General features: G+C 37.5%; 2 protein-coding genes across 2 annotated transcripts in view; both read right to left on the bottom strand.

Annotated features, from left to right (window-relative positions):
• Window positions 1-25,671, bottom strand: part of LAMC1 (laminin subunit gamma 1) — a 144,889-nt gene that overhangs the window by 84,935 nt on the left and 34,283 nt on the right. The gene's annotated exons all lie outside the window — the stretch shown is intronic.
• On the bottom strand, window positions 7,204-8,092 carry LOC138150979 (small ribosomal subunit protein eS6-like). Its single transcript, XM_069074393.1, has one exon. It carries the CDS (start codon window positions 8,016-8,018, stop codon window positions 7,356-7,358), a length of 663 nt encoding a protein of 220 aa, XP_068930494.1. The 5' UTR covers window positions 8,019-8,092; the 3' UTR covers window positions 7,204-7,355.

Here is a 25,671-nt window from a genome sequence, read left to right as displayed (position 1 = left end):
GAAGCTAACCTTCCACTGAGGACAGCCGAGCAGGCTGGCAGGAAGCGGCTAGCACAGCGCTCTGGGAGCTGACCCCAGCCTCACACTGAGCCTGAGGTTTTAGCCTCAGGGTGGCCTGACCAGCCCCAGACGGAGGGACTTCAGATCACCGGCAGCTGTGGTGGTTCCCAGAATTATCAACACATAGATGCTAAGGACAAAGTGAGAGATCAGTGCAGTGTGGACTTTGCGATCCAGTAGTCTGGGATTGCGGTTGGCCTTTGCCCCCCAGGGCGAGAAGTGCCTGAAGCACAGCAGCCGTGCAGCTGCAGCAACTGAGCTGCTTCAGCTCCTGGCCTGCAGACTGTAGGGACACCAAGCACCAGTCTGAGGGGTAATCGCTCTTGCTTTAACATGCTTCGATCTGGATTATAGTCTAAGGTGGAGGTCCTGGGGTGTGTGACCAGCTTGCCAAAGTGTGTGGAGGATTCAGAGAGGGCACCCAACTAATACCTCCCACAGCTGCGAAAACCCCAGCAATTGGGACAAGGCTCCCCTGTCTGGTGGCAGAGTTCTACTGTGGCAAAAAGCCCAAAAGTCAAGTAATTGAGTGGTAACATGAGCAAATGAGGAAAGCAAAGCAAGCAGAGCAACCCATTTTACACTCCTATTTTGGGGACAAAAAGGATCAAAGCATGGAACAGGAGGAAGACAGTGAAGTCAGAACTCCTGCACCAAAAGCTTCCAAAAAAAAATACAGGCTGATAACAGGCCATAGAGGACCTTAAGAAGGATTTTGCAAATCAAATAAGAGAAGTGGAGGAAAAATTGGGAAGAGAAATGAGAACAATACAAGAAAATTATGCAATGAGAGTCAACAGCCTGACTGAGGAAAATAAGACCTTAAAAATAGACTAACTCAAATGGCAAAAGAGCCTCAAAAAAGGCAATGAGGAGAAGAATGCCTTAAAAAGCCGAATTTGCCAGATGGAAACAGAAGCTCAAAAGATCACTGAAAAGAATCATTCCTTCAGAACTAGATTGGAGAAATGGAAGCTAGTGACTTTATGAGAAATCAAGATAGTATTAAACAGATCTAATCAAATGAAAAAAAAAAAAACAGAAGGCAATGTGAAATATCTCACTGGGAAAATCACTGACCTGGAAAATAGATCCAGGAGAGAGAATTTAAAAATTATTGGACTACTTGAAAGCCATGATCAAACAAAGAACCTATAAATCATCCTCCAAGAAATTCTCAAGGAAAACTGCCCTAATGTTTTAGAACCAGAGGGCAAAATAGAGGTTGAAAGAATCCACTGATCACCTCCTGAAAAAGATCCCAAAAATAAAACTCCTAGGAATATTATAGCTAGGTTCCGGAATTCCAAGATCAAGGAGAAAATATTATAAGCAGCCAAGAAGAAACAATTTGAATATTGTGGAAACACAATCAGGATAACACAGGATCTGGCAGCTTCTACACTAAGGGATTGAAGGGTTTGGAATATAATATTCCAGAGGTCAAAGGAGCTGGGATTAAAACCAAGAATCACCTACCCAGCAAAACTGAGTATCATGTTTCAGGGGGAAATATGGTCATTCAATGGAACAGAGGACTTTCGAGCATTCCTGATGAAAAAACAGAGTTGAACAGAAAATACGACATTCAAACACAAGAAGCAAGAGAAGCATGAGAAGGTAAACAGGGAAAAGAAATCATAAAGAACTTATCAAAGTTGAAGTATTTACATCCATACATGGAAAAACAATAATTGTAACTAATAAAACTTTTCTCAGTATGAGAATAGTTGAAGGGAATAGAAATGTGTATATACACACACACACATACATATATATGTCTATATAGGAGGATATATGGATGTATGAATACATATGTGAATGTGTGTGTGTGTATATACATATATATATATATATATATATATATGTACAGGTATACATAGATAGAGGGCACAGGACCAATTAATATGAAGGGATGATACTTAAGAGGTGAGAGAGGAATATAATGAGAGGAGATGGGGAGAGACAGAATGGGATAAACTATCTCATACAGAAGAGGCAAGGGAAAATGGTTACAATGGAGCGCCCCCCCCCCACCTTTGAAAACCCAGATGTTGATGCTTCCTTCTCTGATAACTGTGATTTGGTATGGATGTAATGGTTGGACAGTTTGGAAGCCTGTCTGCTTGATCTGTTTCTCTGTCTTGTAACTTCTGTCTGTATACTCTTAAGTTCAGGGTGCTGACCTTTTCCCCCCGAACTAGGTAAACGATATGTGTTTGATTGATTAAAGTAAGCTTGTTCACCCATCTTGGGCTGCTTTTCTGTAGAAAAGCAGATCTAAAAACCTGTGTTGGCAGCCACCTTGGGGATGCTGGGGTGCTTGCTGCTATAATCTGGAGGCAATAGTAGATGCTGTAGTTGATTTAAAAAGGAAATGAGGTGGTCAGAGCTGCACTTTAGAAAGATCAATTTGATAGCCAAATGGAGGATAGACTAGAGTGGGGAGAGACTTAAGACAGGAAACCAACTAGAAGACTATTGCTATGGCAACAGTCCAGAGTTGAGGTGAAGAGCTCTTGGCAGTACCAGAAGTTGCTATTCCCAAACTCACCCAACACTTTCTCAACATGAAACCTTTCCCTATGCTATTCCCTCTACTCAAAACACTTTTATCTCATCTTGATTTATTGACATCCTACTTATTTTCAAGAACTACTTCAAACAGCACAGAATTTGTACTGGAAGTGACCCTAGCAGCCATCTCACTGAACCCATAACTCAATCCCCACTCAACTTACATGACAAGGGAGTGGTCAGAGTCTCTAGCTGAAAATCTCTGATGGGAAGGAAACTACTCTGATGGAGGCCCCCTTCCAGTTTATAGATAGCTGTATTTTCTAGTGAGGTTTTTCCCCCGACATATATTAATATGTTTCTTTGTAACCTACACCTACTGCTACTGGTTTTTCTCTCTGGAACCAAAAAGAAGTAAGTTTAATTCCTCTCCTATTAAAATTTAAATTCCTATAAATCAGATATTATTTCTGATTGTTTTTCTTTTATCTGTAGTGCTTACTGGTTGAAACATTTAACAAGTTTGTTGATTGTTTACTCCAACATGAAAGCTCTTCAAATATTTGAAGACAGTTGTCACATCCTGCCCTTCTAGTTTTCTCTTCTCTATGCTAACTATCCCTAGCTTCTTCAAACAATCTTCTTGTGGTATTAACCAAAAGCCTTTAGCTATCCTAGCTGGCCTCCTCTCCTTACTCTCCAGCTTATCACTATCACTTCTAAAATGTGGAGCTCCAAACTGAATACAATACTCCAGATGGAGACTGACCAGCACCAAGTATGAAAGGACTACCATTAACTCATCCTTGAAAGTTTTGCCTCTCTTAGTACAGTCAGACTACATGTACTGTTCTGGCTCACATGTCACACTGCCAACTTGTATACTGTATTGAGTATATAGCCCTAGAAACCCCATATCTTTTCAAATAAACTGGCTTACCACATATTGTATTTGTAGAGTTAATTTTTTTAATCCAAGGTCAGGCTTTACATTTATTCCTACTGAATTTCATCTGATTAAATCCACAGCATCAAAGCATCATTCAACCCAATGGTCTACCCCAGGTGACAAAACAGGCCGCAATTGGCAGATTAAAATATATCAGAGAAACATTTAACAAAATAAATGAAAATACAATATAGCACAATGTTGATATGTGTTTTTTTTTAAGTCAATATTCACAGACAGGGATTCTAATGTATGATTTAATGGGTCCTGTTTCTTTTGGAGTTTAGTATCACTGCTCTAGTCTAATCAAAATTTCTCTCTTCTGCAAATCCAATAAACAATTGGCTTCACCAACTGTTCCAGCTACAAGTGATTTCTTTCTCATCTGATGTCACAGTACTCTGGACTTCTTATGTACCTGTCATATTCTTAATTGTAATATGTTTTTCTATGTGAATATCTTATCAAACCACTAATTTGTAAACTCCTTTTGGCCAGGGACCATGTCTGTTTTATCCTTAACATCTAATCTAGTATCTTTACCAATAAATAGCACATCCCATCCAGCCATCTATTCCTATACCCTAGAAATCCTGTCATCTTCCCTACTGCTCCTTCTCCTCACCTGGATCAACAACACCCTTTGAATCAGCCCTTCAGAGACCATTTCCCTTTCCCTTAGAGAGCTAATCCATTTACGTTTTTAATTCTGCCAAAGGGCTGAGTGGTCTTGTCTGAATGAGTACAAACTTATACCATATCTAGCTAAGCCAGAACATACTTCACATCCCATCTATGCAGGATATTTTGGCATCTGTCCTGCCAGCCTGTATGCATAGTCTTTTCACCTCTTGCTCTGGAAAGAGTTACAGAGAATCACTAAGTCAAGACCTTTTGGAAATGGCTTGCTAATAAATTGCCTTATGGCACCACTCACCATCCCTATGATCTAAAGCAAAACCCTCTTCTCTGGTCACTACTCCCCTGGAATGTATTGTCTTTACCTCCCCCCAGGAATTCTTTTAAGAAAATCACAGTGTGGGGTGGCCAGGTAGCACACTGAGAGCACCAGCCCCAGAATCGGGATGACCTGGGGATCGAATCCTGGGCTCAGACACTTAGCACCCACCCAGAAACACCTGGCCGTGTAACCTTGAGCAAGTTACTTAACCCCAATTGCTTAGGGGTAGCCAGGTAGCACAGCGAGTAAAAGCACCAGCCCCAGAGTCGGGATGACCTGGGATGGAATTGGGGCTTTGATACCACCACACCCAGAAATAACTGGCCGTGTAACCTTGAGCAAATTACTTAACCCCAATTGCTTTTTTTTTTTTTAAAGCAATTGGGGTTAAGTAACTTGCTCAAGGTTACACGGCCAGTTATTATTTCTGGGTGTGGTGCTGAGTATCTGAGCCCAGATTTGATCCAGGTCTTCTCAACACTGGAGCCGGTGCTCTTACTCGCTGTGCTACCTGGCCGCCCCAACCCCAATTGCTTTAAAAAAAAAAAAGAAAATCAGTGCAAATGATTAATCAATATAAGTAGAATCACTGAATTTTCAAACTAGTGAAACTGAAACAGGAGACTACATTTGGAAAAGGAAGAACTGAGAATGTGTGGGGTAACAACTGATCAAAATATGAAGCAAATGTTACTGAACCCATCCTTACAAACTCAGAAAAAGAAGCTGCTTAGGATAGCAGTGGGGGGTGGAAAACAGAAGAGTAATTCTTTCTTCCATTTCAGCAAGCAGTCAGTACTGTCTAGTATTATCAGTCTTTTCTGTTCAAAGCAACTCAACAGGATTATCTCTGGGATCATACTGCAAAAAGAAAATGCTATAGAATTATACTGCCTGATACTTCAAAGGAGTCGTCAGCCTTCATCAGCAAGTCTAGGTATTTTCTTTTTCCTTTTTAGAACAAGGAAAAAATGGGAGACCAAATTAAGTTTGTTTTGTTTTTTTCATTTTTTAAGCCCATTCTTTCTTCAATTTTCTCTAAATTAAAGACAGGAACAATCTACATTATTCTCCAAAGCACCTCTAATTAATTATACTAGTTACAAAAAAGAACTCAAGAACCTTTCGTGCTATTTTCAAGAGACTTTATCAATCTTCATGAAGAAGGCAGTCAGTAAATGGCAAAAGAAATAAAGACATTTAGTTACTGATGTGTATGTAATGAGTCACAAAATTTTCAAACCTTAAGCAATTGGATTAAGGCATTACTGGAAAGAAACAGTAGTAATTTGGCTCCTGACTTAATGTTGCATACTGTCCATATATGTTGATCTTACAGTAAATTTCTTGTTAAGAAGCATACTAAATCTTAGACTTAGCTAAAATACTTTACACCATCTAATATACTTTATACTATCTAATGCACTTTGCACACAGAAAAGAGCCAATAAAAATGAGAGGATCATATATTTAGAGCCAGAAGGGATATTACAAGTCATCTGGTACAACCTTATTTTACAAATGGGGAAGTTTGGGACACAGAAACATCAGTGACTCACAGTGAGGAAATGTGAATATAGGTCTTTCTGACACTAATAAATTATATAACCTTTATGTGCTTTAGACAATTCTCTAGGACTTATATACTAAGTCATGGACAGGTAAGTAGAAGTAGTAGCCAAAACAGATGAAATCAGAGTAGTGGAGTAACAATAATATTTGAGTTCACATTAATGATTAGGCATTTTACAATTAGTTTAGAACAATATTCTCAAGTTTTCTCTTTCAATTATGCCATAAGAGACTACCAACTTCTCCAATTAGGAAAAGAAAAACCTGTACTTCCTTAGTCTCTCAGGTTTCCTCCCAGGAGGCATTCTTGCTGATCAGAAGGGAGTATAAAGTTCCTATTCCTGGTGACAGAGATCTAGCGCTGGAGGGAGGAGGGGGGCCGCAGCGGAGAACTCAGAGATCATCTAGTCCAATCCCCTTATTTTTACAGATGAAGAAAACAGAGGCTCATGGAGGTTATGTGACTTAACCAAAGTCACAAAGATGATGTCACTGATGTGGTTTGAACCCAGGTGATCTGACTCCAGGGGCAATACTCTTAATCCACGTTCTCATGAAACAGATATTCAGAATTTCATAACGTTAGTTTCTTTAACCCTTTAGAATCACCTTAAAACTCTAATGTTAGATGTGAGACTCTAATCCTCAAATGAAGATTGTACATCTCTTTAAACCTGAGATTTTTCTAGGAAACATCATTACTTAATTCTATGCTCATTTCTCCAAAGACTTATTACTATCAGTATCTGCCATATAATGAGGATTCTGGAATAGCTTTTTTGGTGCAGCAGGTTTGCAAAGAACTCAATTGTTGAGAAAAGTATGCTTCTTTTCTGATATTCCTAACCCAGGGAGTTAATTAAGAAAACATCACAGACCCAGAAATAACTGGCCGTGTAACCTTGAGCAAGTTACTTAACCCCAATTGCTTTAAAAAAAATAATAATAATAAAAAAAAAATCACAGACCAATTCTTTAGGTTCCACCTTCTACAATCTCTGCTGGAATATTTGAATCTTAATGATCTGGAACTAAGGTAGCTAATAAAGTTTCTCTGCACCAAGAAAATCATCATTAGAGTCATTAATTCCACTTTATCATTAGGGCTCTAATCATAAAACTCATGCCTAGGAGTCTGAGACTCTTCTCTGTTCTTTTTTTTTTTTCACTTGACAAAAATTATTTATTTCTAACCCATTTTTGGAACTTTATTTTTGACTGGATTCGGATTTCGAGGTGGAGGCTCTCAGGGAAGAAAGATGACGTCTCTTGGCAATCCATTCTTGTCGTTTTTCTTTAGCCTCCTTCATTCTCTTGGCCAAAAAGCTTGGCATATTCTGCTGCTTCTTCCTTGTTCTTCTGCGTACGCTGCTTCTTCAGCGCGATGCGTCTGCGTTTGTGCTGCAAAACACGCGAAGTCACCAGACACTGAATCTTAGGGGCCTTAGTCCTGGGTTTTTTACCTTCCTTGTTGAGGGGCTTTCTCACAACATACTGTCGAACATCACCTTCTTTGGACAAGTTGAAGAGTTTTCGGATTCTGCTGGCTCTTTTGGGCCCCAGGCGACGACGTACAGTGGTATCTGTCAGTCCTGGTATATCTTTCTCACCTTTCTTCACAATCACCAAGTTGAGGACGCTCAGGTTGGCATCCACGATGCAGCCCCGCACAGATTTACGCTTCCTTTCTCCAGTTCTTCGCGGGCGATAGCAAGAGTGGCCCTTGCTGAGCAGCAGGCGCACCCTGCCGTGGGCCAGAACTCCCTGCTTCATGGGGAAGCCTTGTTTGTCATTCCCACCACTGATCCGGACCACGTAACCCTTCCACTCGTCTCCCAGCGAATCGGCAGATACTTCGGTGGCCATCCGCTTCTCATAGAAGGTATGCAGCTTCCTCTCGTCATCCACCTCGATGAGCTTCTGGCAGCCCGTGGCTGGGAAGGAGATGTTGAGCTTCATCTTTGCAGAACCGCCCGCTTCAGACCTGCCATGGGAAAGAGATCCCCTCTTCTCTGTTCTTATCTGGCTTGAGAACACTAGACTAGTTTCTTCAATCTATGACTACAGTACTATCTTCATTTTGTCTTGGAGAAGAATTACAACTGTTCCTCATAAGGGTATCTTATCCTTTCTTGTCCAAAGTCTGAAAGATTACTTTCTAGTAGAATTCTTTTCCCTCATTATACCACTTACCCCCACCCCCTTACCCCCAAACCCTGGCAGTCTCCCCACTCTGTCCCTATTTGGTCTATAGATGTTATCACATGTTCATTCTTATAATAGGCAAAAGAGACTGACACTATGCCTCAGCTGTCCCTTTTCAAGGCAGAAGGGACAGTGGCTCCCCTTACAAAGGCACTGGGAGGCCATGTTATAGCAATATACTTTAGGAATCTGAAGTAATTATGCTCCCATACCTGGCACAAGCCAACCTTTAGTATAACCAAGCAACATTTCTGTAGAAAACATCTTTTGCAGGTAGAGTGACACAACTGGGACTTAATATACTTAGCTGCTTTGTCCTCTCCTTCCACTAAGGTTACCTTTTTTTTCAGACTGGTTCTACCTATCTCACCATGGGCTCTAAATGCAGCGGATGCTAAAGAGCATAATCTCACTAAACTGGCAGGAAAGCTTTGACCTGCTCTATTTCAGATCTGGGTCTGTTCTTTCCCACTTAAGCAAGCAAGTGATCCCACAGCCCTCCCCTGTCCAAGAGCTCACCACTAAATGATGAAATGAGTGTGGACTCCCAAATGGATAAGTCCTACTGGAGGTCAGAATTCCTGAGCACAAGTAATCCACTAGCTTCAGCATCAATAAAAGAAATTACAGGTTTAAGTTGAGACTTATCATTATCTTGTATTTGTTATCTCCACTGTTAAGTAGAATGCCTGTCATATAAGACTAAATAAATGGTTATTGACTGTATGAAAGTATGAAAGTTATTGACGAGTATGAAAGATAAAAAGGGATTTTTTAAAATACCTCCTTTTATAATATTCCATCCCTCAGGAGTAAGTAGATCGATATCTCAAACCCTGAACTGTGACCAGGGAATGCTTACACAAACCATTTAAGTCCACGGAATAGCTGCTATTCAAAGAGAGCAATTTCCCAAAATATAACTGTTTTAGTAGTTTAAAATGAAGACTTGGTTTGCATCATAAGAAATGGAAAGGAACAGATTGAGGAAAACATAAGATTTATATGAATTCATGTAGTGATGTTAGCAGAACTAGTTATACAAAGTTAGCAGAACTATTTATAAAATGACCATAACACTGTAAAAGAAAACGGCATTGAAAGACTCTGATCAATGCAATGACTAATCAGTACTCCATAAGACTTATGATGAAGCATGCCTCCTCTATCCTGGTAGAAAGGCAATAAACTGTAGTAACAGGATGATACATGGATAGATAGATATACATATATTCAGACATGACCACTTACAACACTCATTTATTTTTACTTCATGAAGGGAGAATTATTCCAGGGGAAAATGAATGTAAATGTAACATTATAAAAATATAGAAAATAGCATGCAGTGAAGCTCAGAAGGGGACAGAGACAAGCAAGACAATGTTCGTACAACGATATAAAATTACATATGTGTGTAGTATATACATAAGAGCTATATTAAACGTGTACATATTAAAACTATTACATATGCATATACTAATGTTGTATTACTATTAGCAATTCATGGTTTCATTTACAATCCCCATTTTGTGATCATGTTTGTTTTTCTAGCGTGTATATTTGTGAACACATGTGCGTGCATACACACACACACATACACACACACTCTCTCTCTCTCTTTATCACCTTTCTGTAACATTCCCCAGGAAGGCTGATACCTCAAACCTTGATCTGTGACCAGTGAATGCTCACACAAACCATCTTAAGCTTTTCCAGTGATAATTCTATGCATATGCACACACACACACACACACACACATCCACACATGCACACGCGTGCGCAATTTTTAAAAAGGTTTGGAGGCAGGGCTGAAGCTACCGATTCTGGCATTAACCAATCTCCTCTTTCACTGTATAATCTTGAACAAATGCCATATTATCTCCATCTATAAAAGGAACAAACTAAACATCAACCCACACCTTAAACTCAACATAGACTAGTCAACTGTCAAAGGAAATCAATATTAAAACTACTGGTTGGAACAGATCTTACAACCAAGATGACCAAGATGTAGTCAGTTGACTACAAATGGCTATTCATCTAAAGACTACTAGCATTATCATTTGAATTGTTAGAAGAAACACTGAAGGAGCTATAGGTGCTGTCAACTAATATAAGCATGACTGGACAATTATTAATAGTTTACTTTTGCCATCTCTTACTCATTTTAATAGGCCCGAAGACACATAATACCTCAAGCATTTTTTATTTTCATTGGAGCAGAGACTCTTTCCACTGAGGCAAGTAACCAACAACTCCAACTTTTTTTTTTTAACTCCAACTTTTAAAATGGTTTCTGAGAGTTATTGCTGCAGAAAAACCTATTACCCTGTGTGGTCTACATGGTAAAGAACCTCTCTGAATTTAGCTAGGCCCAAATCAAATGCTATCTCCTTCAGGAAGCCATTCCTAATCTATCCTGCTCCTCAGAGTAAAAGTAATCTCTCCCCCTTACAATTTCTTAGAACTAGACCTGGACCCTACTTCAACCTAAACCACTTGCCCTTTAATCATGGTTATATATCTGTCCTTTACCTAACAGAATGCAAGCTTCTGAGAGCAGGACCTATTACAACTATCTTTGTATCCGTATAAAGTCCAACAAAATGCCTTGCACATAGTAGTGACTTATTGTTTAAACTGAATTGGTGAGTATGGCTGTAGGTGTAAGGCACTGTAACCAGGATTAAAAAGAAAAAGAAAAGTAGCCTTTTCCCTCAAGGAGTTTATATTCTAATGGGGGAGACAGCATATACTAAAGTCAATACATATAAGATTAAGTTCAGAGTTGGTGGAAGGCACTGGTAAGACAAAATAAGGATTTTGTTGACCTGGGGTCTATGAATTATATATATATATATATAATATATATATTAGATAACTGTGTTTCAATATAATTTATTTCCTTTGTAATAATACATATTTTATTTTATGGATTTAAAAATATTATTCAGAGAAGGGGCCCAACGGCTTCACTATACTTCTGAAAAGGTACATGGTGATGGTGGTAATGGTGATGATCATAATCGTAATCATGAAAATAGCACTTATATAGTACTTAAAGGTTTGCAAAGTTCTTAACAAATATCTTATTTGATCATTTGGTCCTCACAACAACCTGTGAAAGGAGGTGTTATAATTATCTCCATTTTGCACATAAGGCAGAGAAAGGTTGTGACTTGCTCGAGATCACACAACCAGTGTCTGAAGCCAGATCTGAACTAGGTCTTCCTAACTCCAGAGTTGATGCACTATCCATTATGCCACCTTGTTACCAACAAAAAAAAAATTTAAGAACCCGAGCTAGTAAGACAGAACTAAGCTTCCTGCAGAAAATGGTGTTTTTGAACCAAATCTTAAAAGAAAATCTGATATTCTATGAGTGTGAGGTTATGAAGAGCATTCTAGACACTAGAGAGACCCAGTACAAAGGTACAGTGATGGGAGATGGAGGACTTCATGTGAGGAACAGCCAAGTAAGCTAGTATGGCTGAACCCTAGAGAGTGCATGGAGGGAAGTGATGTATTAAAAGACTGTAAGTATACTAAGAGGTGAGGCTGTTAGAAGTTTTATATGCCAAACAGGAATTTAGAGGTAAACAGGAAGCCAAAAGACCTCATATATTACAAGTGGAAGAGTAACTGATGGGGAATTATAGTCTAGAAGTTGCTGTCTAGCTGAATTTTATCACCTTAATTTATTATACCTTAGAGAGGGAGCACCCAAAATTAGGTACTGGCTAGGACAAAATCCTAACATATGCTTTGGAAATCTGAACACGTCAAGGACTCTCTGAGTTCTAATACCATAATAAATATCAGTACAACAAAATCTCTCTAACAAAACAGTGCTGAAGCTGCAAGCAATATTCTTTTCCAAGTGATATTCCACGCATAAAATACAAAAAGCCTAAGATTTTGGACAAACTCTTGAAATTTTTTGCAACAAGATCTGCACTATAATCCACCATGCCCTACTGGAAAATTGGGAGGGGGATTGAGGGAAGATATGAGAGAGAGCAGATGGGAGAAGGGGATATTCAGTGGGATCGTTGTTTTGGGGTGGTAGGTAGGGGAAAATGGGGAGAAAATCTGTAACTCAAAATCTTGTGGAAATGAACTGTAAACTAAAGCTGTAAACTAAAAAATAAAAAAAGAGAAAAAAAAAGACCTGGCCTGTAAGTACTCACACCAATCTGTACATCACAAATGGTGACCCCAAACAACACATCCCCAAGTGCTACTAACTTGCTCTCCACTTCTAAGTGGAGCATTTTTTTTTATTCTCAGGAGTTCGATGGTCTCTTTTGTTTTGGCTTTTTTCACTCCTTTAAGGATAAAGTTTTCCCACATTCACTCAAATACCAAAGCACGAGAGCTTAAGACTCCAGGCTCCAAAGGCAAAGCTGCCAAATATGCCATCATCAGATCTGCTGTACAGTTGCTACATGAGTTTTCCTAATGTCAGGATAAAGTAAAAAAGCACAAATTGTACTATAAATGATGGTTTGTTGGCTTGGTCTTTTTCTAGTTTTTTTAGATCACAGCTGTATCTGGCAATGGTTCCAGTTTTCAATTTAGAAACCTCACAGGCTACAAAACATAATACATGTGTAAATTATTTTCTTCCACCCCCACACAAAAGAAACAACTATAGTCACATAGTTCCAAATTATTCTTCACCTCCCTCATCCCATTCCCAATAATGTTACAGGTGTATATACATCCATCAACTTTCAAATTTAGTGCATAGATAAGTTTCCTAGATCTGTTTTTATTGTGACCACAATTGGCGTCTGTCAAATAAAACCTAATTTGTTTAACATCCATATGTAATGGAAGTGTTACTTTGTATAGCTGCATAGCAGGTGGCAGGTTATGACAGTACAGGAAATAAGGAGAACAAGTGACTCCCACACAAACTTGCAGAAGACCACAGGAAATAAACAAACATAAACCCTACATCTTTTCCACTGGGATAAATGTTTGTGAGGTTTCTTTTCCCTTAATGAATTTTCATCCACTACTACCACCTGTCCAGCAGCACTTTAGTCAACAGGATGAATGCAGCCTTTGCCAGGGTAGGATTACTATGTAGGAGTTCAAGACTTACAGTGAAGATCTTCAAACAGATTCCACTTAAACAAAATTGGAAAAAGAATCCCTAAGCAAAAAGCTTAACTTACTTTCCTTCCCCATCTCATACACTAAAAACACGACATCCTGAATCATAACATAAACTTCATTTCCCCTACATACGTAGTTTTCAACCCGAAACCTGAAAAGTGCCTTGGTCAGAAAATATTGGCCAACTGGCCAGAATATTTACCAAGAAAGAGAAAGATAGAGGTCAAAGACGATACCAGTTAACTATATAGCCTAATTTTTGAAATCTTACCAAGAAGGAGACTGTAGATTATGAAGACTCTCCTAAAGCAAAGAGCAATAGTGAGTAAACTCAGTTTAAAGAGAGCTTGGTAATAGACCTAAGAAAGATAAACACACACCCGACAACCAACAGGGGAAAAACAGAAGCCACCTGCACAGACTTTTATAAAAACTTCTCACTGCCAAGAACAGTAGAAACATTATACTCGGACTTTAACCAATTCTGGCTCTGTTTATAGTAGGTAGAAATGATGGCAATGAGAAAAAGACAGGAAAAACAGTCAAATTAGGCCCAGGTATATTCAGATGATATCCATACTGGTGATACCACAACTGTGAAAGCATTGAGGGAACAATTCACAAGGTATCTGAAAAAGAAGATCCTGAAGGTATGGAAACTCTTAGACTTGTATAAATGTATAAATTAATTATACATCAAAAAAAGCTAACCACAAGAACATCAACTACTGACTGACCTATGTGCCAACTTCACAAACCTTAGAGATATAGAAAAAACAAGTCTGAAAAAGTGAAAAATAAAATGACACAGAGGGTAAGAGAAATGCACATGGTGTCTGTGAACAAACTGCAACAAATAACAAATGAACTTCAATAAAGAACAAGAGTAAGTTAAAGAGCCAGTAGGAAAATATGGTAGAGGTCATACGGCAAGGGAGGGGAGGTCTACTAGCATCCTCTCCAAAGTCAAAAGAAACAGAGGAAGGTCTTTAGCACTTCAGGTGGCAACCCTGTGATTAAGTTACATGAGCAAGAGTAACACAGAATGGAGGAACTACAAGATGGGTTACAATGTGATTTGCTGCACACATCCAAACTGATGAGATCACTAATATATTTGAGTATGCTTATCCATCTGGTATATTGATATAACATTCCTCTCTTAAGACTGCCATATCAGCCTAGAGATAAAAATATCAATAAAATTAAACAACTTTTGATACATGGGTTATCTTTTTATATCTTATTCCCTGTAACTGAATAAATATCCCAAATTGGCCTGTGCACATTATCCTAAGCATCAATAACTGTCTTAAAACAACTGGCTGAGTGAATAAACTCAATCTAAGGCATATAAGTATATCCATTTAGTTGCTAGTAGAACTGCAAAAAAAAAAATTAATAACATGGTCCCTGCACTCCTGTACTATAGTCTGCTAGGAGGTAAGATAAAAACTATAATGCAAACTAAGCACATTAATGAGGCACAATACAAAATGCTTCAAGGGTTCCTCTATGAATCATTTGTGTGAAATTGCTGCCAAGAGTCAATGTAATCTTGGGCTACACTAAGAGAGGTATAACTTTATGGAACAAGGTGGGGGTAGCCACTGATTTCCCCTACCCTGGTCAGACTGTATCTTGGTACCGTGTTCATGTCTAGGCATCACATTTTAGGAAGGGCATGTATAAGCTGGAGAGAATCCAAGGGAAGGCAACAAGGATAGAAGGTTTCAGTTTCATGTCACATAAGGATTGGGTATTTAGCTGGGGGGGGGGGGGGGGGGGAAGGAATGCAGAGGGAATAGCAGGGTCTGTAAGATAGCCTTCTTTTAACTATTTGAAGGTCTCTTATGGGAAGAAGGATTTGATTCGTTGTTTGTTACATAGGACAGAACTAGGAAAAATAGTAGGTAGAAGTCACACAAACATATACTTAGATTTGATGTGAGGGAAAATTTCCTAACAATCAAGAGTTACCCCAAAGTGGAATGAGTAGACATGAGAAGGAGTGGACTGCCCACATGCAGGAGAACTCCAAACAAAGGCTGAATAACCACTTTTCAGTTACACTGTAGAAAACATGTAAGGAGAGCAATACTCAGACTGGAGAGGTAGACTGGGCTGTATTTATTTTTTTTTAAGGCGGGAAGAAAGGAAATAAGCATTTACACAGCACCTATTATGTGCCAGACACAATGCAAAGTGCTATTTTTTTTTTAACATACATCATCTCATTTGACCTTCATAATAACCCTGCAAGGTAGATGTTATTATTTATCCCTATGTTACAGTTGAGGGAACTAAGGCAAACAGGTCAAGTGACTTACCCAGATAGTGTCTAAGGCCAGATTTGAATTCCAATATCCCTGAATCCAAGTCCAGCACTCTATTATTCACTGCACCACCCACTGCCTATGTAAAACCCAGTAACCAGAACACTATATAAACAATAAATAACCATTGAAGCAAAGTGAAGTATCTACTATGAGCAGGGCACTGTGCTGATGCATACAGGATATGAGGGCAGAAAGAATCTTATAACTCACCTGGTCCAACCCCTTCAAAACCACATCCTTTTGATTTTTAAGCCTAATGTTCTTTTTAGCACACTCTATAGTTGGAGGAGATTCAAATCAAGTTTAAAGTAAAGATGGAGACCAATTTTGCTCATAATACCTTCTAGCAAGCATAGTAAATCACTACTATTAGAAAATTTTGCTTTTTTTTTTTTTTTGGAGGGGAATTGAGGTTAAGTAACTTGCCCAAGGTTTAAAGGGCTGGTGGGGGGGGGGGGGGTGTTAAGTGCCTGAGGCTGGAACCAAACTCGGGTCCTCCTGACTCCAGGGCTGGTGCTTACTCACTGAGCCACCTACTGCCCCCCCCCCTTTTTTTGTTTTGTTTTGCTTTGTAAGATCAAATGAAATCAGTAACACAAGTGGGAAAAGAGCACTGATGCTGGGGTCAGAAGACATGTTCAAATTCTGCCTCTGATGCTTACTATTTGTGTGAACTTAAGACAAGTCAGTTAATCTCCTGGGCCTCAGTTTCCCCCTATGTAAAATGAAGAGATTTGACTAGATTTCCTCTAAGATCCCTTCTAGCTCTAAATCTATATATGACCCTAATTCCCAACATCTTTTCAGCCTTTTAAGTGGAAAACGCTTGCTTTCTTCCTATCCTCTATTCTGCTGATGTCCAAAGTTGGTAATTTATCAATTTAAAGCAGATCTACTCTCTGCCATATTGTCTGCAACTTAGCATCCAAAGACAGAATTCATAGTAGGAGCAAAAGGGTGTCTTCTGTCATCAGACACAGGCAGAAAGAAATTAGATTTTGGTAAATAGGGGCAAGACTAGAAATCGGCAAGGTAGGCTGCTACCTGGGTCACAGTACAAAGGATAGACATTTTTTAATAGTCTTTTACAAGCACATTTTTAATACCAAAAAATTCTGCTCTCCATGGTATATAGATATTTAGATGTTATGTACCTTTTTTTTTTTTTTTAATATTGCAATAGGAAAGAACACTGGATTTGGAGTTAGAAAAACTACTAGGTTCAAAACCCAAACCTTGGGCAAATCATAATCTCTGAATTTTTTTCTTCTTTTACAAAACAAGTATAATGCCTGTTGTGTGAATCTTTGTGGATTACTGTGAGATCAAATAAGATAAGCCCATGAGAAGCACTTTGTAAAACTTAAAGTATTAGATAAATGTGAAACGTTGTTATATTAATAAATAGTAGAAAAAAAAAGAATAAATCTCCATACTACAAATATCCTAAAGAATACAACGAATAAGCCAAACTTCTATCATTATCTCTAACAGAACTGCTGCCCACAATGGCCTGGACCTAACAAGGATCCCTAAAAAAGAATCATGTTTTAATACATGGTACCATGCCATAAACTCATTTTTTTAAAAGAAAAGTCTCATCTATAATCATCAATAGGTCTTCCTATAATTTTCTATAATTTGCCAAAAAAATTCTTAGGTTTTATTCAAACGTTGGAAACTGATGACATTTTGAGCAACTGTATATTATTAAATAAAACAAACGATTTTCAAAATATAGACCTTAAAAGAAGAAATCTTATTTACATTTCATTTGTACATGATACCTTACATGTTGTCTCAAAGAGCTTAACATTCTAGAGAAGAATGAAAAGGAAATTTTTAATGTATTTTTTTTGGAGGGCAATGGGGTTAAATGACTTGCCCAAGGTCACACTGCTAGTTTTTGTATTAAGTGTCTGAGGCTGGATGCTCTATTCACTGCACCACCTAGCCGCCCCTAAAATGTATTTTCTTTAGAGTGTTGGGGGACTAGAGGTATGGAATATTGGACATAGAGTCACAATTGTCAAATGTGGTTAGTTTTGCAACTGATTTTATCTTTTAAAATATTCATCATTATAAGGAACCAGGAGAGTGATGAGAGACTCAGAAATTAAGAAAAAAACAAAAAACGGATACAAATTTTTTAAATTTTAAACTACAGCTACTGAGAAAAACTCACCCCCAAAAGCAAAATCATGATTGATAATTTAATGAAAAGTTTTTGATAATTTAATGAAAAGTTTTCTAATTAACAGTTCAAGGATATATTTGTCCCATGCATCAAGCTAGATGTTCCATTTAAATGTTTAGCCATTAAAAACAAAACCATATGCAATTTTCTGGCAATTTGTTAAGAGAGTTCAGAGAAAATTTCTAATCTGCTACTTAAAAAAATAGATACAGATAAAGCCTGGAAAATACCTAAATTGCTTTTTGCCAATATTCAATCTGTAATAATTAACAATTGCTTTCCTCCCTTTTTGTTAGCTAGACAAGAAAGAGAGAACAAGTTCTTTGGACACAAAGTACACTTTTCAAAGGGGGTGTATCCAACAAACAGACATAAAAAAAAAAAAAACCTGCTCCAAAAAAGGAGCCTTACTTGTCACATTGATCACTTCCTCAAGCCTGCAAAATTATTTCTCAGCCTCAAAAATCAGCCTTCAACTCCAAGACCAGAAAAGCCTTATTTCACACATGAACAAGAGAGCTGCCAGTCAGATCTGTGCTCTTTTTACACTGCCTTTGTGCTCCTCCTCCCTTCCCACCATAAATCAGAAAGTCTTCCTCATTAGGGGAGAAGGAAAGGGTGAGGATCAGACCTGAGCATACCAGACAAAACCAAATGGTGAATGGTGAAGACAAAACAGAAGGAAAAAACAAAACTTTCCTCTAGACAGCAAGGCTAAGCACTTTAAAACATAAAATGGTGTCAATGAAACTAATAGATATATCAATAGAGAAACACTACTAATGTTCCCTGCTTCCAAAAGAAAATCTCCTAAGGAAAAGGAGAAATCTAAATACTTTTTAAAATTCACTGTGCTCAGTGAGTTTACTGGTTTACTGTTTGGAAGTACTAGGGAAGAACAGTATGGTTTGTAGTAAACCTAGGTTTCATATCTTAGTTCTTTGAACATCTAAAACATAACAGGTCTTCAATATCTCACTACTTGAGTCCTGTGAAATTCTTCTAGACTCCGCTCAAATCCTTCCTTCTCTGTGAAGTCTTTCTTGTCCACTCTCTAAACCTCTCCATTCTATAAATTTTAAAAGCATGTTCTTCAGTTGTTATAGCATGTTCCTGTTAGTTTTCTATTTATGTTCTTCTCTTTCTATCTTTGTTTCCACAACTAAATTGTGATTTCCTTGAGTGCAAAGACCATCTCATACTTATTCCAGATCAAGCACACTGCCTTCCACACACACCTATAAAAACACAATATTTTCTGATTATTCTTTTTATACCTGGGCTCTATAATGGTTAAGGGAATCTGAAGATCTTTCCTGTCCATTAACAGGCACATAGAGCCCTGGCCCAGAGCTAATCAGGCTCTGGGCTACTGGGAATTTCCAATTAAGTGCTGGGGCAAAAGGATTTTCAAGCTGCTCAGCACTCAACCAATCAGATGCAGAGTCTTTGTTATATATTGTGGAAGGTTAGCATTTTGATTTGGGGGTTCACTCATGAGAAGTATCTTTTGATTTCCTGGTGGAGACTCTGAGTAGCTGTTATGTTCAGAGCCCCTGACTGCTTTAGATGTCTGTGTTTCCTCAATCCAGTGATGTATGTAAAGTGTATAGCAATCTTGCTTTACTCAGACAGTTGGAGCCCTGTCTGTTTGCCTTTGTATTTTCTCTGTATCTCTGCTTGTATTTTCTCCACATTCAGGGTACTGACCTTTCCCCTTAACTAATGAATGTAATTAAAAGGACTATTAAACCCTTTTTGAGCAGTTTTTCCTTTAAAAGCAGATCAAAGAAACTATGCTAGCAGGCCATCCTGGGTATTCTAGGGTGCTTGCTGTTACAGGCTGCAATTATCCTGATGAACATAACAATGCTATATATTTTGAATAAGCTTAATTTTAACACAATGTAAATCAAGCACCACTACAAACTGCTTCTACAGACAAAATAGGCACTAAGTTTGAAAATCTGGTATTAAGCACATTTGTCTATATATTCAGGGAGCCTATGATCCAGGAAGTAAACTATAATTTGCCCCTTTGGCCCTTTAGGAATTATTACTATAATATGCTTGCTTGTGCTTCCCATTTTATGTCAGGGTAACTTTTATATGTTTAAAGAAACACACAACGAATCGGGTAGAGCTGCAATGATTTTTAAAAAATAAGTAAGCATCCAATTTTAAGGTCACCCCCTAAACTGGAATAGCTATTAAAGCATTCTATTACCCCCAGCTTCAAAACACTAACAAATCTCACTATGAGATCTGCCAGGGGAGAAAGTTTAGTGTAGTAGAGAGAAGGCTATACTTGAATTATCTAGAAGACTGAGTGAGGTTCAACAACAGCTATATAACCTCAGGTGAGTCACTTAATTTCTCTGGGCATCAGTTTCTTCATCTACAAAACAGAGCTGCCATAAGGATCAAATCAAATAATGTCTATAAAGCACTTGGAAGACTATAAAGTGCTCTGTAAAGGTGAGCACTCCTTAGGATGCAGGTGGTTATTGCTCTCTTTAGGTAACAGCTCCAAACACCACACAGTTACATCATGTGAAGTTCCCTAACCACCTTTAACAGGTGTTCCTCCAACACAGAAAAAGCATATACAATTTTTAAAAGCAAGCATTTTTTTAAACTTATTTGGCATGGGATTTTCCTTTCTATTATTTCTTCTTAGATTTTGTAACTATTATATGGAAATTGATTTATTTTGAAGGTTTATTTTGTAGCCTTCGACTTTGCTAAAGCTATTGTCTCAATTATTATCTTTACCAATTTCCTAAGATTTTCCAAGTATACCATCACGTCACCAGCAAATGGTTTTACCTCCTTTTTGTTTATCTTTATACCTTTGATTACTTTATACCTTTCTCTCAATGCCATTCAGAATAAGCTTGAAATCAAGAGGAAATAAATTCATCTTTAATTCATTTAGTTAGTTGCTTTAAATTAAGAAACCTAAGATGAGTCTAACCTTAAATCAAATACATACCAGAGTGACTACAATGACTGCTACAGTCACACTGGGTTCCCAAAGCAAAGAGTTCTAAATATTGGTAAGTTTTCTTTACCAAATGTTGGCCTAAATGGTTCAAAAAGCACTGCAAAATACTAATACTTCAGAGTACTGGCAGGCCTCTACCACCTCAGATGGATCTTCAATAGGATTTACACAAGGTTATGAAAGAATAACAGCACAAGATAAAAAGTTATTAGCAGGGTTGTGATCCCTGTAATCTTCCCTGGGGGAAAAACACACCAGTGAAATACTATTTAAAGTATTGACTCTCCTTCAATCAAAGTTAAGACCTTGATACAAAGAGTCCTATAGAAATCAATTCAATCTTCTTGATCTGGTTCTGAAAAAAGTTTACAAAGGAAGGGGTAGTGTAAGAATTACAAAAGTTTAATTTAGGGTGCCATTCCCAACAACACAATTTTGCAAATGTTATATATGGATCAAAGAACCTTTTTAATATTATCCCTTAGAGATAGTGTCTCTGGACTTAAACTTTATAATCACATAGTAGTAATCTTCTACCTCATTTTCTAAAAGAAAAGTTTCATCCACAATAATGGATACTTTTTATAAATCTGTAATTTTTATATCTATAATTTAGAAAATTCTTAGTTTTCATTCAAAACTTGGAAACTGATGAAATTTTAAGCAACTGTATTTATATTATTAAATACAACTTTTACAGACAACAGGTAAGAATCAAGTTTTAAGCAAATTACTATAGGTTTAAAGGATAGCTTAGAAAATACAAAAATTATATTTATTAAATACTGTTCAAATTTACATTCATCTTCAGGACTCTTGATAACTGCATATACTTTTCCACTAAAGATATTTAAACTAAAGACATTTCAAATCAAGCAAAAAGTAGTTTAAAAAGGCTTCACATACAGGACACAATCTGAAGCCAAAAAGATAATAAGCTCTGAGTGGAATCAGAAAGCAGACATAACAGGAAAAGAAAGCAAGAAAATGGGAAAGTAAAATAGTTTAAAGTTAGAAATACTGGCTTAAGAACCCACTCAGAGAGAGTAAACTGGTTCTCAATGTAAACTTTCCCCTGCCATCACTGGGTCTTCTTATCACCTGTTATGTTCAGATGGATCAAGAAAGGCACAGTTACTGAGAAACAGGCATATTTTCTTCATATATTTTCATCCCAAGAGACATCAAGGAAATTCTTTTGAAGTACTGCTTAAAGAAGTGTGTGAGTGTGAGTGTGTGTGTGTGTACACACCACCATACTGCTTCTACAGAAAAGCTAGTATTTGAGAACTAGTCCTGAGAATAAAACGGTATTTCATGAAAAAGGATGGAAATAATGGAAGTACAAAAATAAAATCCTATTGGATGGAAAACTTTCTATAAACCAAAGGACTGTCATGAGCTAAGAATATCAAATGTGTTTCTCTGCAATAGATATAGCAAAGAAGTCAATTCACAATGAAATGAATGAATGGAAATGTCCAAATTCTATTTCCAAATTTTATCCATAACAATACTATGTCAAAATGCATATCAATTTAGAAAGAAATTTTATTAAAAAAATACAAGATAATAAATATGTAATACTCACTTTATTTGATTTTGTCATTTATACTGTCTAACCTTAAAATTTCATGAAATAAACTGGTCTCTCAGGAATCTAAGAGTTAGGTGAGAGATGACAAGAAACCCAGTGTAAAATGAGCAAAATGTGTGTGCCTGCTTAAATTCAAGAAACAGCATTTCTTCCAGAAAGTTTTCCTGGACTAGAGGAAAGAAATCCCCCTCCCCCAGCAAAATCTGAACACTCACAGCTTTCAATTTCTTCTTTCCTAACAATCTCATAAATACAATTATTCCTTTGCTTATATTCTATAATTACATGGTTTTTAAAATGTCTATCTTAAAAAATATCACTGTTTTCAAAAGCCTAAAAATAAGTACCTCAAATGTTAAACTGACAGCATCCCAAGAAAGAGAAAACTGAGTAGCTCAAGTTATTTTTTTCTGTTCTTTTCTTCACTCACCTGAACCATGGTATACAATGGATTATCCACTGAAAATTTATAACCTCAGGCAATAAGAAATGAGTGCTCACTCAAAAAGAAAGTTCACTCATAAGCAGAATCAAACGGTACAAAATTGGTACTCAATAGGTCTAGACAAGCAAAGTCAAACTATTAATTTATTCCTTACATTTGGTTATGCTGTATTTCACTAAGAAATAGGGAACTAGGAAACCACTTGAATACAGAAACTCTAGTTTAATGCAATCTAATCCTTCAATGAACAAAACAAATATAATCTGGTAAAGGCTAATAGAATTCTGGCTATCAAAAGCAAAGCCATATTTGACAATTATTCCATCTCAGCAGCCCTCCCTGTTACATCCACCCACAAGAGATAACTTTTAAAATCTTATTTTCTTTATGATATTCCCAATACCAAAAAAAAAAAGTAGATCCTGAAGATCTATATAAGAGGAAATAAACATTTAACAAAAATGCTACCACAACAAAGAAATACACCTGCATGTTTTGTAGGTATGTGTAGTCTTATGAAAATGTAATTTTAAAGTCTTCTCTTTTTAAGGGAGAGCAGAGAGGAAAGTATCCCTTCATCATTTTCCAAAGTAATATACAAAAAGAGGAACCCAAAGTAAAACTAAAAATCAAAAATCACTTATTTACAGCACCTCTGGTCAAACCTCTTTTTTATTTTATTTATTTATTTATTTAGAAGCAATCAGGGTTAAGTAACTTGCTCAAGGTTACACGGCCAGTTATTTCTGGGTGTGGTGCTGAGTATCTGAGCCCAGATTTGATCCCCAGGTCATCCCGACACTAGAGCCGGTGCTCTTACTCGCTGTGCTACCTAGCGAGTACCTACCTTTCTCTACCTACCTCAAACCTCTATTTTTTGCCTTTTTTTTTTTTTGCTTTTTGGAGGGGCTAGGCTAAACCTTTCTTAATTAGACCATCACCTGACTTCTCTGAACTACAATACAATCTGGTACTATACAATTTTGGCCACGAATGTCCTACTCTAAGAATCTGAGCTCTCCATGAGAAGCTCAGCAGAAGCCAAGCTCTAGAATGTTGCACCAAGCTGAAAGGCTTGAAATGTGAATCTGAATTCAAAACGTGAGCTGAAATGTAGTTTATCATAGGCTCATTACTAGAATACTGACCATCAGTTGATAAATAAATAAAGTGCAGGAAGGTTATACTAGTAGAGAGGATATCTGAGAGATCCTTAAAGTATAAAGATCCTTCAAGTATAAGGATCATTTAATGATATACTTTGCTATACTGTTCTCTAAATGCTCCTGGTGTGTCATCATCCCCCAAGTAGACAGATTCTAAGTTCCTTAGTAAGTCAAATAAACATTTATTAAGGCACTGTAACAGGCACTGAACTAAGTACTGGGGATACAAATAGAAAAAGGAAAAGAGTCACTGCCCTCAAGGAGCTTACAGTCTAATGGGAGAAAAAAAAAAATCCAATAAGAAGCTGAAAAAGAGATAGGGGAGGATGCATTTATTCATCAATAGGGTATGACAGAGTCCAGTCCAAAAGAGTACAACTGATGGGAAATTAAGAGATGGCTGGCCTGGGAGCCCTCTTTAAATGGAGGCTTTGGAAGGAATTTTTTGCTCTTCCTTGAAGTCCTCCAAATAGAGGGGCAGAGGGCACTGAGGGTATGGGTAAGGTCTTTAAGTGCTTTAAGAGGGGTAACTATGAAAAGACCAATGCAATTGGGTTCTAGTCACAGAACACATTAGTCACCAATGATCTTTTGGTCCTGGGCAAATTAAAACTTTTTTGTATCTGTTTTCTCTTTGGTAAAATGAAGAGGTTAGGGCTGCAGCTAGGTGGAGCAGTGAATAGGCCCTGGAGTCAGGAGGACCTGAGTTCAAATTTGACCTCAGATATTTAACACTTACTAGCTGTGTGATCTTGGGCAAGTCACTTGACCCCAATAGCCCTGCCTTCCCCTCTGCAAAAACAAAAACAAAAAAATGAAAAGGTAGAAGTAGGTCCTCTCTAATATTCCTAACATTCACCAATATTCTAAATTAGAGGTGTCAAACACAAGGCCCTGAGGCCCACAACTCTCCAAAATATGGCCTAAAGAGATCAAAATGTAATTGGGAAATATTTAATGAAACAAAAACTGAATAAAACAGTTCATGTAAAATATGTTGTTTTCTAATTTGGCCTGTGGGGATCCTTGTGTATGGTTTGTGGACCCTCATTTCTATTTAAGCTTGATACCACTATTCTAAATAACTCCATGACATAATTCTTTTTTATATTTAACAGGCTAGCAGAGTGCTAGACATAAATTAGGTGGGCAATTAATAGCTAAATTCCACTTTTTAAATCTTCTTCGGACTGAGTGTTACCTCTCTTTTGTTTTAATCACCCCTTAAAAGTGGTTGGTTTGCCAGTACTTTGGATGCCTTGGCCCACCAAAATGGAATTCATTATTCCCTCAATCATGCAAACCAGAGGGCTGAGCCTGAGCCTCTTTTCTACATTTCTGAATAGATCATTAATTCTATCAGTCTACTCTAGGTAAGAGACAAGCTGCTCTTGAAGACCTGTGTTTACATCAAGAGAGCCCATTTCAATAAGATGAATACTAAGAAAATACAAAATATAAGCAAGGTGCTGTATATACAGCACACACACACACACACACACACACACACACACACACACACACACAC

Source organism: Petaurus breviceps, unplaced genomic scaffold, assembly GCF_028583685.1.
Source record: "Petaurus breviceps papuanus isolate PSGF00001 unplaced genomic scaffold, PetGlider_PUasm1.0 90895, whole genome shotgun sequence".
Lineage (NCBI taxonomy): Eukaryota > Metazoa > Chordata > Mammalia > Diprotodontia > Petauridae > Petaurus > Petaurus breviceps.
Note: the sequence above shows the minus strand (reverse complement) of the source record. Positions and strands in the feature narration are given on the sequence as shown.

Bases quoted from the DNA above. Each gene is read 5' to 3' on its own strand.
- LOC138150979 (XM_069074393.1), bottom strand. From the start codon at position 8,018: ATGAAGCTCAACATCTCCTTCCCAGCCACGGGCTGCCAGAAGCTCATC.